The sequence below is a fragment of the Thunnus thynnus genome, chromosome 6 (genome assembly GCF_963924715.1).
Source record: "Thunnus thynnus chromosome 6, fThuThy2.1, whole genome shotgun sequence".
Lineage (NCBI taxonomy): Eukaryota > Metazoa > Chordata > Actinopteri > Scombriformes > Scombridae > Thunnus > Thunnus thynnus.
In genome coordinates this window covers 29,210,802-29,223,963 of record NC_089522.1, presented here as the reverse complement: position 1 = coordinate 29,223,963, position 13,162 = coordinate 29,210,802, and the positions used below count along the sequence as shown (strand labels likewise).

At 44.4% G+C, this 13,162-nt stretch overlaps 3 protein-coding genes across 4 annotated transcripts in view; 1 reads left to right on the top strand and 2 right to left on the bottom strand.

Annotated features, from left to right (window-relative positions):
* The first annotated feature begins 2,110 nt into the window (after positions 1-2,110).
* gpr182 (G protein-coupled receptor 182) lies at positions 2,111-4,252 on the top strand. Its single transcript, XM_067593283.1, has 2 exons — positions 2,111-2,272; positions 2,623-4,252. The coding sequence occupies exon 2, from the start codon at positions 2,626-2,628 to the stop codon at positions 3,712-3,714; it is 1,089 nt and encodes a 362-aa protein (XP_067449384.1). The 5' UTR covers positions 2,111-2,272; positions 2,623-2,625; the 3' UTR covers positions 3,715-4,252.
* Positions 4,253-5,073: 821 nt separating this feature from the next.
* Positions 5,074-10,750, bottom strand: LOC137185058 (zinc finger and BTB domain-containing protein 39). The gene is made up of 4 exons (XM_067593282.1): positions 10,654-10,750; positions 8,326-9,621; positions 7,880-8,239; positions 5,074-6,569 (listed from the first exon to the last, which is right to left on the bottom strand). Exons 2-4 carry the CDS (start codon positions 9,580-9,582, stop codon positions 5,559-5,561), a joined length of 2,628 nt encoding a protein of 875 aa, XP_067449383.1. The 5' UTR covers positions 9,583-9,621; positions 10,654-10,750; the 3' UTR covers positions 5,074-5,558.
* A 771-nt stretch (positions 10,751-11,521) lies between these two features.
* The window catches only part of agap2 (ArfGAP with GTPase domain, ankyrin repeat and PH domain 2), a 29,503-nt gene continuing 27,862 nt past the window's right edge, over positions 11,522-13,162 (bottom strand). For both annotated transcript variants that reach the window (XM_067593281.1, XM_067593280.1), the window contains exon 18: positions 11,522-12,927. In XM_067593281.1, the coding sequence (XP_067449382.1) occupies positions 12,721-12,927 (207 nt within the window). In that variant the 3' untranslated portion in view covers positions 11,522-12,720. The remainder of the gene's footprint in view (positions 12,928-13,162) is intronic.

Here is a 13,162-nt window from a genome sequence, read left to right as displayed (position 1 = left end):
CTGGTTCCTTCCTGTTTCATCTGGAAAGACCAAATTTGCTGATAGGTGAACTCCTCCGTGTTGCTGCAGAAAACTGAACTGACTTTAGACAATAGGAGTCCCGGCAGGATGAGCGAGTGAGACAGAAGGATGGAGTTGTTGAAGGGGTCAGTAAGCTACAAAGTGCTGACAGTTAGGAGAGGCTGAAGGAACACGGCGTCCAGGGAGGGGATCGCATTGATCAGTGTGAATCACAGCCAAGAGAAATGTTTCTGGGTTCTCTCTGTACGACGCTGACCTCAGTCGTGACCTTCACAGTTCCTCGAGCGAGGACTCGTTTAGGCTGACTCAGTGGAGCTGCTCCCGTTTAGACGGTTACATCATGTCAGCAGACGAGACGACAGGATCGCATTTGTTCTGTGCGGTTTTAGATGAACAATAAGGGGGAATTATGTCTAAAGAGCCGACTGATGGGGGAACTCTACTGGTTTTACACATCAAAGTCTGTTTACAGGTGTTTGTATAAAGGCTTTTGTGGCTCCAGAGGGAGTTTTTCAGGATCTGATAAAGTGCTTAAATACTAAAAGTTTGAAAATGAAAAATATCTGGAGGTGTGGAGTTAGAGAGACCTCTGTAGCTCCTCATCTCTGCTGGATTACTAGCAGTTATTCATCAATTTTATTTCTTTCATACAAAGTCATACAAAACCATGAAGGAAAAACAGGAAAAAATGGAAACTGGTAAATAAATATTTGAACTGTAAAAAGGTTCACAAGGCGTTGTAGATCATCATAGTCGTGTCTCATCTCAGTCTTGAACTGGTGTATTTTCTTTTCTTTCAGACTATTTATGGATTTATTACTAATACTTTCTAATAATACATCTCTTTCCTAATGAATTGCATCACAGTTTTTGTTATGTAATGATTTTTTATGAACTTTATTGAGACAAAACCAATCAGTGGTTCTCAAACTTTTTCACATCAAGGACCCTGAAACTGACACAAATTAAACCACGGACCCCCATCTGATAAGATTTTTGCTTTTAGATGTTTTATTACAGAAAGTGTATGAAACCTGTGACCAAAATAGTCACACATTCGGTCATTGTGTCACTTCTGATGGAATTATAGTGAAAAGGTTATTCCCCTTTTTGCTGGGAACACCCCGACTGCACTGTTTGTGACACTGGTGTATATAAATACACCAGGGGAACTAAAATAGTGAGAGAAAAAAGAGAAAATAGTTGCATGAAAATTTAAAAATTACAAGTGTATGTTATATACATTTCACAGCTTTTTTGTGGTGGAGTTGCATTATGGGTAATGTAGGCTCCAGGTTATTGCAAGGAAGGCATTGCACAAAAAAGATGATATCTCTGGATCTGCTGAATCCATTTAAATACGCTGTGATTCCTACAATGTTATAAGTCCGACGCTAACCCGGCGGAGTTTTATTTTATCAAACCAGCCAGTTCAGTGGAAACACATCTACTCTGTCATCACCTGCACAGGCTTCATGAGCCAAACTTCAGCCCTCTTTAGTGTTGAAATAACGTAATAATGAGGATGTGTGTTTACATCTAGGTTAAAGAGCCCCCTTCCTCAGTGAGGCTGTTGTGCCCCAGGCTTCCCATCTCCCCTAAACTCTGCCCGTCACACAGTGTGCCCCACTTCCTGGCATTGTCCTCTGCTATGCGGTGCCTGTTTTCACTGTTTCTGCTGAACCGTTCCTAGCAGCCATATAGGATCATGTTAAGGTCATTTTAAGTGAGAAAAACCTACCATCGCTGAGCTAATGCAAACTAAAACTGATGATAAATCACCTGTGGGAGCCAGCAGAGATAATAATCAAAGTGTTTAAGATGGAAACAAGGTTGTTTTTGTGTTACTGTGTTTGTACAAGTTCCTCTCATGAGTATAGACTCTAATTTTTGGGAAACACCTTCTTATCTGAATACATTTTTTCCTCCCCCGCTCCAACTGCAATTAACCCAGACTCATCAGCTTGTGTGGGCGTCCCTGGACTTCTAGACCACTCCCCACCACTCGCTGAGGATGTCCTGTTTCATGTGTGTGTGTGTGTGTGTGTGTGTGTTTGTGTGTGTGTGTGTTAATGAGAGATGGGTGTGCTGAAACTCCTGGCCACTTGATTGCTCAGATACCCCCGAACATCGGAGCTGGAAGGAGTCATCTACACACAGAAAGCTCTCCGCTTTGCTCCAGAAGACAACGAAGGCCTCAAGAGGGACCTGCCCTCTTCATCATCTTCAGTGCACTCATCATCACAACAAGGTATGATATAGTCTAGTTCTATATCTTTGGAGATGTTTGGATGTAGATAATAAAAATAATAAGACTGTAAACATACAGAAACATCCAAGCATGCACCTCAAAGTGGGACGTTTATACTTGCTGAATTGCATGGTGTAGATTGTATAAAGGCTTTCTAATAAGCTGTTGTGGTTTTAATATCCACCTCTCAGAAACATTAGAGTCTCAACCCAGCATGTCTGCCACCCTCCTCCTCCTCCTCCTGTTCTTGTTATGCAACGTCTGAAACATAATCAGATTAACCCCAAAGTAAATCTAAACTGTGTCCAGATATGAAACAGTTTCCCTGCTTTTTCTCCTTTTCACTCCAGACCATGAGCACTTCCGAGCACAACCGTTCATTAGACTTCATAAATGGCACGCCGTGGTTTGTCTTCGAGTGCTCCATCGACCTCGATACAGACTACCGGCGCATCGCCCTCTTCCTGCTCTACCTTTTCGTCTTCATGGTGGGCCTCCTGGAGAACCTGCTGGTCGTCTGGGTCAACTGGCGTCGACGCCACACGGCCAGCGGCGTCCTCTTCTGCATCATCAACGTGAGCCTGTCGGACCTGATGGTGATCGTGATCCTGCCTTTCTTCATGATGGAGGTCACCATGGACAAGGTTTGGCTGTGGGGCCGCTTCCTCTGCAGGGTCACCAACCTCATCTATATGATCAACGTCTACAGCAGCACCTTCTTCTTGGCCTTCATGACCCTGGAGCGCTATCTGTCCCTGACCAGGCCCTCGTCCATGGCATGCTTCCCCGTGGCGAGAGGGCGCCGCTGGGCGCTCTGCGGAGGCCTGTGGTTGCTCTCCTTCTTTCTGGCTCTGATAGAGAACATCCACGTGGATCTCCTGGAGTGGGACGAGCCAGGCTGTTACATGCTGCCCGAGGACAACCACACCGAATGGTTCGTCTCTGTGGCTTTACTCAGCCTGCTCTTCCAGTTCCTGGGCCCGGCCGCCGTCATCATCACCTGCAACGTGTTGATCGCCCAAGCCGTTCAAACCACACCGGACGTGCAGGGTCGACGGGAGGTGTGGCTGGTGCACGTGTACTCCGTGGTGTTTATCATGTGCTGGCTTCCCTACCACCTGGTCATGTTCCTGATGACCATAGATGACCTCAACCCTTACATCTTCAGCTGCAACGCGGTGGAATTCCTCTACTTCTCTTTCAGCGTGGTGCAGGGCCTGTCGCTTTTCCACTGCGTCGCCAACCCCATCCTTTACAACTTCCTCAGCAAGAGCTTCCGCAACAACCTGATCAGCTCTGTGGTGAACTGCATTCCCAAAGAGGTAACCGCAGACCAGGCGGGAGCGGGGACCCAGCCCGACGCTCCAAACGGAGGCGGGGGAGGCATTGGGAAGCAGAAGTTTAGTAACGCCAGCACCAGCCAGTCTGATGTGGGATCATAAGAGAGAAGGTGATGTAAGAAAAGAGTAAGCTGCAGGAGTGAGGGACGACGGAGGAGAAGATTTGACAGAACTGAATCCAAGTCTCGGTGCTTCAGAATACCGGAGGCAAAGATTGTATCGTCTCACTCCGGTCATAGACTCATTGTGCTGTTTGTAAGAGATCACCATCCTCTCATAATCCTTTTTTTTTGTTTTAATCATGTATCCGACCGCAGCGGAAGGCAGGAAATTCACAAGAACTCTAAACTCTCGTTTGCACAGGGGAGGAAGAGATCCGCACCAGGAATGCGTGTAAACAAATCTGTCTGTCTGTCCAGCGCCATATAAGAGCAATCATCCTCATATCCATATAAATATCTTACAAGTGTGAAAATGTAACTGAATAGACCACTGTCTTACTTCATAACAAATCCAACAGATCTAACAGTTGGATCAAGTCGCCTGATGCTTATTTATCTGTTTACTGGTTGCTGCTGTCGTCTAGTCTGTGCTGTAACTTAGTTACCTGTTAACATGCAATAAAACTCCCTCAAACACTGTTTGTATCCATTTAAGCTGAGAAAAGCTGACTTCTGTACTTTGTTATCACAGTGTCGGAGCAGAGCAATGAAAAAACTCGAAGTACGTGCGTGCGTGTGTGTGTTTGGAAGCTTAATGTGTTTATTTTACTGAGCCAGTTCTGCTGTTCTGGCACTCGGGCTAATCTCACTTCTTGCAGTTACTGTTGATCTGTATTACTTTTACCTCCATTACTGGAATGTGTCACATCCGACAGTTGAAATGATAAGAAAGGCAGAAAAAGGAAAAAAAAAAAGAGGGGGCGAGGGGGGGTTGTCAATCCACAGATGGCACAATAGCAGGAAGAGAGTTTCAAAAAGGGCAAAGGTCACGAGCCCCTGGAAGTGGGAGGTTCATGATACTACGAGGAATTCTGCTAATTCCACTGAAATTGTGATGATGGATGGGTTTTGTGGTGCGTGACAGTGTAGAAGGTCATCCAAAACAGATTAACACCCATTTAGAGGTGTCATAACAGTCTTCCAAGAGGCGTTTATTTTATTCTTTTTCAAAATCTAAAACAACATTTAAAAAAAAAAAAAAGGCCGACATAGCTTTATAAACAGAAAATCAGATGTATAAAGGCATATAAACAATAAATAGTTGCACTAGTATCATAAATATGAGGTAAGACACAGATATCACATAGAAATGTGTAGATGGGCACTTAAATATCATGTTTCTACAGCACGACATGCTTCACATGCTCCCAACGAGTGAAGACAGCATGTGACTAAACAGCATTCATTAAAGATGCTTCTTCATCGCTGACACAACATCAAGAAACATGTTTATGGTTCAAATGACGAAGACTTTCACGTGGCTAGTTATATCGTGTTTGTGAAAAGGTGCGACGACAAAATGAAGCTTTTACACGACACATAAAAAATCGTAGTGTGTGAAAAATAGTGATTGCAAAAATAGGAAAATAAATTTCTATGCTACAATGAGGTGCTACTTTAATAAACAGTGTAATGTATCAATCAATCACGGACATAAAAACCTATCCTGATATTGAAGTTGTAAAGATACAGACTTGTTTGGAGTAGATAATAACAGCTTCCCCTCTGTCACTGACACAAGACAGGATACACTGCCACCAAGTGGCTTCTTTTTATCTTAGTTCAAAGAGACTAAACCTCCCAAAAAAGGTTGACTCAGTGAACGGCATCTGACGGATTAAATGTCCACTACATTCTAAAAGTCTAAGTCTATTATATGCGGTATATGGTCCACGATAACCAGACACAGAGGAGGTGTCAGAGAGAGAGACGACACAGAGTCTATCAGGTGTCCACAGTGGGCAGCGGTTCTTTAGAGTGATCATTGTACATGAAGGTCTGCTCGATGTTGAAGTCCGGAGGCAGATGGTCTTTGTGGAGCTCCATGTGCGACGACACCAGCTTCAGTGTGGAGAAGTAAAGGCCGCAGACGGTGCAGCGGTACATGAGGGCGCCGGCGTGCGTCTTCAGGTGGCAGATCATGGTGGAGCGGCCTCTGAAGAAGCGCAGACAGACTTTGCACTGGTAGGGTTTCTCTCCGGTGTGGATGCGGAGGTGATAGGTGAACTCCCCCGAGTGGGCGAAACGTTTACCGCAGTAGCGACACCGGTACCATTTCCCACGGACGCCCGCCGCCCCGACTCCCCCGTCCTGCCCTGAGCTCCCGTTGGTCAGGACCCCGGAGGGCAAGCTGTGTATCGGCCCTTGAAAAAACTTATCTGGTAAGCTGAAGCCCATTCCCAGACCCAAACCCAGGTTGCTCATTTTCACAAGGCCGCCGGCGTCCCGCGGAGAGGAGGAGGAACAGGAAGACGGAGGGCAATCCAGAGACTGATCGGCTTTACGTTTGCCCAACCAGCTCTGACCCGCGACACCTCCTCCTCCTCCTCCTCCTCCGCTCCCCAGGGACTCGGTGGTGTGCAGGCTGAGGTGATACTGAAAGGCGGAGGAGGAGCGGAACGTCTGTGGGCACAGGAAGCAATGCAGCTCCTCCGCTCCCGCCATACCTCCTCCTCCTCCTCCTCCCACGACTCCATCTGCCCCGACTCTGTAAGCCCTCAGCACCGACCGCTCCCTCTCCTTAGCTGCCGCCTCCTCGGCGTGCGCAGTCATATGTCTGTCCAGCAGGGAGCGCTCTACGAAGCAGCGGGCACAGTGCGGGCAAGTGAAGACGGGCAAAGAGAGGTGGGCGAGGGCGTGCCACAGCAGGGAGCACAGGGAGAGCTGGGGGAGGTGACATACGCCGCAGCTCAGGCTCTGAGGACACACATGGCTCAGCAGGTGGTCTCTGACAGTCTGTGGAGGAGGCGGGACAGACACATGAAGCAAGATGTGAGGATTTCATGAAAGCAGTTGGTTAAAGAGTAATTCCATATTCTTATTTTCTGTCCATGTGGCTCTTTGTGAAATCAGTTCTCTCTCCGGCACAAATGATACAAACAGCAGACGTCTCGACATACTGTGTGAGTCATTGTGAGATACGTTCCAACTCTCCTACTGTTCATGTGAGAAAAAGCCTTATATATTGATTTCACTCTGTTCTTATTTATTTATTCTGCGGGTGAAGAACTACAGTGAACCAAAGTTTTCTAGATTAAATGAATAAAAATGTCAGGAAACTGAAAAATGTCCCAAAGACTTTCAAATTACTCTGATATAAGACAAAAACCCCCATAAAATTCTGACATTTATGAAGCTGAGACTAGGGGATGTTGGCATTTGTTTGCTTGAAAACAGACTTAAACAAATAATCCATTATCAAAATAGGTTATTTTGGTAAAAAGAAAATTGGCAACGAATCAATAAACTAACTGTTGCATTTCTGATGTCATTATGACATAAAATGACATGAGCAAATTATGTAAGATATATAAATGACACAATAATTTGTAAAATAATTGAAGAAACTATTAAAACTCAACTCATTATTAAAAATGTTATTTTATTATTCTTATTTTCATAATAACAGTTTTATTTGTAGGAGTTCATTTTTATTTCATTTCTTTTTTTTTAAGTCTTAATTTTGTAAAGGCATTTTTCCCATCTTTTCCTAAAAGTCGGTTTTATTTCACGCCACTTTTTATTCAATAATGTTACTTTTCATTATGAAACATTTTATGTTATTAATCAGCCAATCACGCGCCCCCCTGCCCATCTTAAGTAGCTGCCACTGAATTTAGCCAGTTAGCTCCTGTTAGCCGCAGTAACTACAAAAAAAATAAACAGTACACAGACACAAAATCTCTTTTCTCTTATTTATACCAGGCGGACAGAAACTCTAAATGAACGATGATGTTGCTTCATAACTGCTGGTTGTGGAAAATAGCAACTGTTTGCTAACAAGTTCAACAAATCAACTTAAACGCTGATAATATGTCAGTGTTGTGTTCACTACTTGTTTCTGCTGCCCCCTAGTGGCCAAAAAAATCAGTTTTTTAAGCTAAATAAACTGAGACATTTAATTACTGTGTCTGTGTGTTTATTTACAGCAGCAGCCTCTGATTGGTTGATGTAGAATAACTTGTTGTAAAAAAAAATTCATAAAATTGACCTGAAACCATGTTTTTTATGCCTGATTTACATACTGACATACTCTGTTCACTGACCTGGAAGTCCTTGCTGAGGGTTTTGGTGCACACGGCGCACTGCAGCTCGGAGCTCTGGCCTTGTCCGTTGTTGGTCAGCGCCCCCTGTGGTAGCGTGTAACTGGAAGCTGTCTGGCGGTGGTGACGCAGCAGTTTGTTTTGGCTGCAGAACTGCAGGTGGCACATCTCGCAGGTGAAGAGCTGCACGCCGACGTGGGTGAGGGAATGGGTGACACCTGCAGCTCGGTCCGGGAACGAAGCCCCGCACACTCTACACAGCCCCAGCTCTGTCAGATGGCTCTCGCCGTGTCTTCTGATGGCAGCCGGGTCTGCGGGGAGCGGCGCCGCGCAGGCTTTACAGGACAGCATGTTGCCCGTCACCTGGAGGAGGAGAGATGAGCGTTATTTCTGTTGTTTGGACTGATATTTATCTGACTCATTTCACTGCTGACAAACACAAACATTACCTGGCCGCTTGAGTTCCCTCCCTCTCCGTTCTCCACACACACGAGGTCGTCTTCGTCGTCTTCTTCATCTCCCTCCTCCATGAAGTTCTCGTCGTCGCTCAGCTCGATGATCTCGCCCGCCAGCTGTCTCCACTGCTCCTCCTCCGTTCCCTCCATCGCTCCGTTCCCTTGCAGCGCCTCCCTCTCCTCCTCGTTCTCTCCTTCGTCCACCTCTCCAAACATCAGCCTGCCGTCCCTCTGCACGTCCACCACGCCGCCCTCCACCGCTCCCACCTGCAGGCTGCCTACGGGCTCTCCCGAGGACGACGTCGGGGCACAGGCCTCCGCCACCAGCTGAGCCGAAGAATCGGGGTAGGAGCAGGGGTCGGACGGCGCAGGATCGCTGCTCCGGGGTAGAGAGCTGCCCGCGCTCTCAGAAACCACCATCCGTCCACCTCTGCCAGCTTCCTCACAGCTGCCTCCTGCCCCCTCCTCCTCCAGCCCCTGCTCAGTCTTCAGATGGAGCACCGGCCCCGGAGGCAGCACGCTGTCGTTCTGACTGGAATGGCTGCTGGTTAAAAGATGATCCGGTGCCATCTGCCCATAACCTATATGAGACTGGAGGTCTTCTGCCTTCAGGTCCAGAGACAGAGCCCCAGTGTGAGCTTCACGGCCCGTCCTGGCTGCCCTGGCTTGGAAGAGAGGTGAGGGAGCGGCGGCAGGAGTCGGGGCAGCAGACGGACCGGCTGACGAAGACAGAGAGGAGCAGGAGGCGGCAGAGGAACACACAGACGATGCAGATACGGAAGCGGCGCTGACAGCAGCCACTGTGGAAGCAGCAGCAACCATGCTTGAGTCCAGGAGATCTCCAGGACTGCTGGCTTTACAGTTCGCAGACACAGAAGCCTGCAGATCAGGGAAGGTAGCGTGACAGGCCCTCACCAGTTCACTAACACCCAGCCTCTCAGCAAGCTCGTACAGAACCCCGACATCTATGAGATCGGTCAAGATCTCCCCCGTGTAGACGAACGTCAGCACTTTCTCAAAGTTCGCCGGGGAAATAAACTCCAAAGAGAAGGCAGTGGTGGACGCGGCTGGAGCCCGGGCAAACAGATTGCGGAAGTACGTCCCGGCGCAGGCCAGCACAGCACGGTGCGCTGCAAATGTGCGGTTGCCAACTTGTAGGAACACATCACAGTACTGGCGTGATTGGCGGCAGCGGTTGAGCTCAGTGAGAAGGCTGGCAGCATGGCCGGGACCCTGCAACCGGATCCTCATCCCTGCTGCCGCTGCAGCTCCTGGTGTGCTACAGTCAGACTGTGGGAACAAACAAGACAGTCACTGAAGCAGAACAGAGGAGGAGTGTGTGTAGTACATGCTGTAATAGTCAGGTAAACTTTTCTTTCTTTCTTTGCATTGAAAGTACAGTCTATTTGATTTGTGTTATTATGCATTCATATGTTTTTTCTGGTCTACAGAATGTCAGACAGTAAAAAATGTCCATTACAGTTTCTCAGAGCCCACTGTGAAATCTTTAAATTACTTCTTTTGTCCAAACAACAGTCCAAAACCAAGACATTCAGTGACATAAAACAACATTACATTTATCATACAATCACTGCATTATAATAAATGCATTATACAAACCACTGATTTCATTTGTGTATTAAGATTTTCTCCAGTTAGACAAAGATAAAAACGTTAAAGCCCACAAATCATGCTGGAAATATTCTACATGTTAACATCCACATTAATAGAATTATAAAATTAGCCAACCAGAATCTAAAAATAAATATTCAAAAAGTCTTTTAAATTTAAGGCTGAACACTTTTCTGTTTGCTGCTGCCTTTTATTAAATAAACTTAAATCATATCTCACACTGCACTGTAACAAAACATATACTGTTATCATATGTATATACATTATGTAAATTAGTCAAGTATCAATGTACATTTAATTCTAACATCCATGGACAATCATGCACTTTAATACATTAGTAATATCCACATGATTTGCACTAATGCACAGTGTATTATAGCATATTAACATCATTGAACAGTGTATACTCAGTATAAACATTTACAAACACCATTTTACCACAAAAACCCCGCTGAGTTTCATCAGTGTTTTGCTGCCTGAGTTTCAAACTCTGACTTTACATTTTAAATATCGTTAATTGCAACAGAAGCTAACAGAGATTAGCCAGTTTATTCAAGCACAGTAGAGACACATTATTAATAAACCTATTCACTAACTGATAAATCTCTCATATTAAACACATTTACTTCGTTAGAAAAACCCTCCTCTAGTTAATAAAACCGTCTCGTTCGTATCATGACTGTTTCTCACCCATTAAAGACGTCTGTGGCTGGTGAATACTCTTCTGTTTTCTTGTTTTCAAAGACACTCCGGTGTTCGTCCACAGATTAAATTAGAACCTTTTTGATCGTTTGTCGCATTTTGATGACGCACATCAACAACAGTTCCGCGCAGGCGCCCCCTACGGTCAGAATAGATGCGTTCAGGAGCATCAGAAGATGTAGTCAATCAATGTATGTCTAATCAAATGTATGTCAATCTTCATTCCTTTGGAAAAAAATGCATCCTTTGAAATCACTGAATATGACAGAGACTCTTGCTTTCAGATTTATCCAATTCAAAATGTTATATTCAGACTTTTCTGAGCTGGTTATCTATGTCAAACAATGAATGTTATGTATACCTGAATGTACCAACACAAAAATGTCAAAAAATGTAATATCTGTAAGCTTTTTTTGTAAGGTTTTAATTTGTTATTCTAATGATTTCCTTCTCTTTTTTCATCCTATTTCCCTCTGCTTATTTGCTGTGTCCTTGTTATATTTGTTTTAATCAAATTTAATGCAAAACAGAGTCTACAGTCATGCAGGCAACTCTGTGAGCAATAAACACAAAGGACAGCTGATAGAGATGTTGTTAGTTTTGCAAGTTTTTAGTCATAAGCTTTGGACAATTTGAAATTTTCGACGTGATGAAGCTCATCAAAGTCAGCAGGATTCATCCTCTGGGGATCGTGAACATCTAAACCAAATTTTTAAAGCAATCAATCCTGCAGGTGTTGAGATATATTTCAGCCTGGATCATGCTGCTAGCAAGGCTAAAAACATGCTATAAAACAAAACATTACGCAGCAGGTTGGGCCTACACACACAAAGACAAAATAAAACACGACAAATGATCATGATAATGCTAATTAAAAAAGTTTATTTTATTCCGGTAACCATTTCTTTTATCTCACAAGGGATTCACACAACCCACAAAGTGTCAAAGGTCAAACAATGACACCTGTAACCGCTTCATATACTTCACTGTAAATTCGTGGGATCGACCTACACAACAGTAACATGAATGTGTATAATGTCATAGTCTTCATGTAGTTATCTGGCTATCCCAAATGAAACCTTTAACAAATAGTCACATGTTTACAGAATGTAAAAGCATCTGCTTACTGGTTTATGCTTTTTATGACATATAAGAGAATAAGAAATTATAAAAGACGATGAAAAACAAACCTGACAAATTTTCAAAACTACCAGTAAGAAATCATTTACAAAATTGAGTCTGATTTTTCAGTTGTGTCTTCGTTACAGAGTTTAACATTAAGTATGTAGTATAGGTACATTTACAGTATATTAAAATGCAATATCTTTGACCTGTGAGAGTAACACTGACATATTTCATCTTCAAAACCATTCATTTTTCTAGTCTAAGCAGAATGTCATAATTATCTCGGCTGATTCGTCACTGGGAAACAGTTTATATTGGGCCGACTGGACCTATATACTGCTGCGACAGGCACACATAACTAACAACATGACATATTGCAGGTTTATGTCTTATTTGTAAAGCCAAAAAGAAAAAAAAAAAAAAAAAAATAGCTGTTTTGGTCCAGTCACAACAAATTTGAACAATACAGTCGTCCAAAACACGGTTTGCTCTATCCGTGTTCAAAACTTGTTGCTTTTTTTTCGTCATCATAGCTGGATTATTGCACTTCTCCTGGAGGAAGTGAAACAGAAGCAGCTCGACTGTCTGCTCTGCTCTAAAATTACAGAAGACAGCTACAAATCTACTTGAGTCATCTTGAGGTCAACAACAACACAGTATTTATCTGTCAGCAATATATCTGTCATCAACAAATTGAATGAATATTGCTTTTAAGTTGTTTGATATGTTGTTCAGTCTTCAGAAACAATTTTTTTTTATTATTTAAATCCTTAATACTATGCTATATAGTCCCGTTATTTTTCTTACACCCTTCTCCAAAGCTTCAGCTCTGCCTGTATCCATGTTTTTTTTTTTTTTAAAAGGTTTCTAAACTACGAGCGTCATCCGGTTGTCGTGTGTGTGTGTGTGGTAGCTTTTCTTCAGTCCAGGCTATGTAATCCGTTTCCTGGAGCTGTTTCGCCCCAGGCTGGCAGTGCTGGAGCGGCGGGAGAGGACCGGCGTGGCAGTGGTGGGGGACGTCTCGTTGGGACAGCCGTGTTGGAGCAGAATATCGATGCAGCCTTTGCTCCCTGTCTTTCTGGCCATCATCATGGCGGTCTGGCCTTGGCTGTCTTTCGCTTTCACATCGATGCCATACTGTAGGGAGGGTTGGGAGGGTGGGGGGGGGGGGGGGGGGACGCAGAGAGAGAACATGATATTTGCTCAGTAAGATTATTTATAGATTAAATATTGATTCAAGGTGGAACAGTGTGTGCTGAGAAATGCAGGTCTAGTAGACGAGCATCTCTGCCTGTAAGACCCGAAGGCTTTAAAACCAACCAGGCGAAGCAAGAAACTGCCCAAAAACTCCCAAAAAAAGAGATTAACTGCA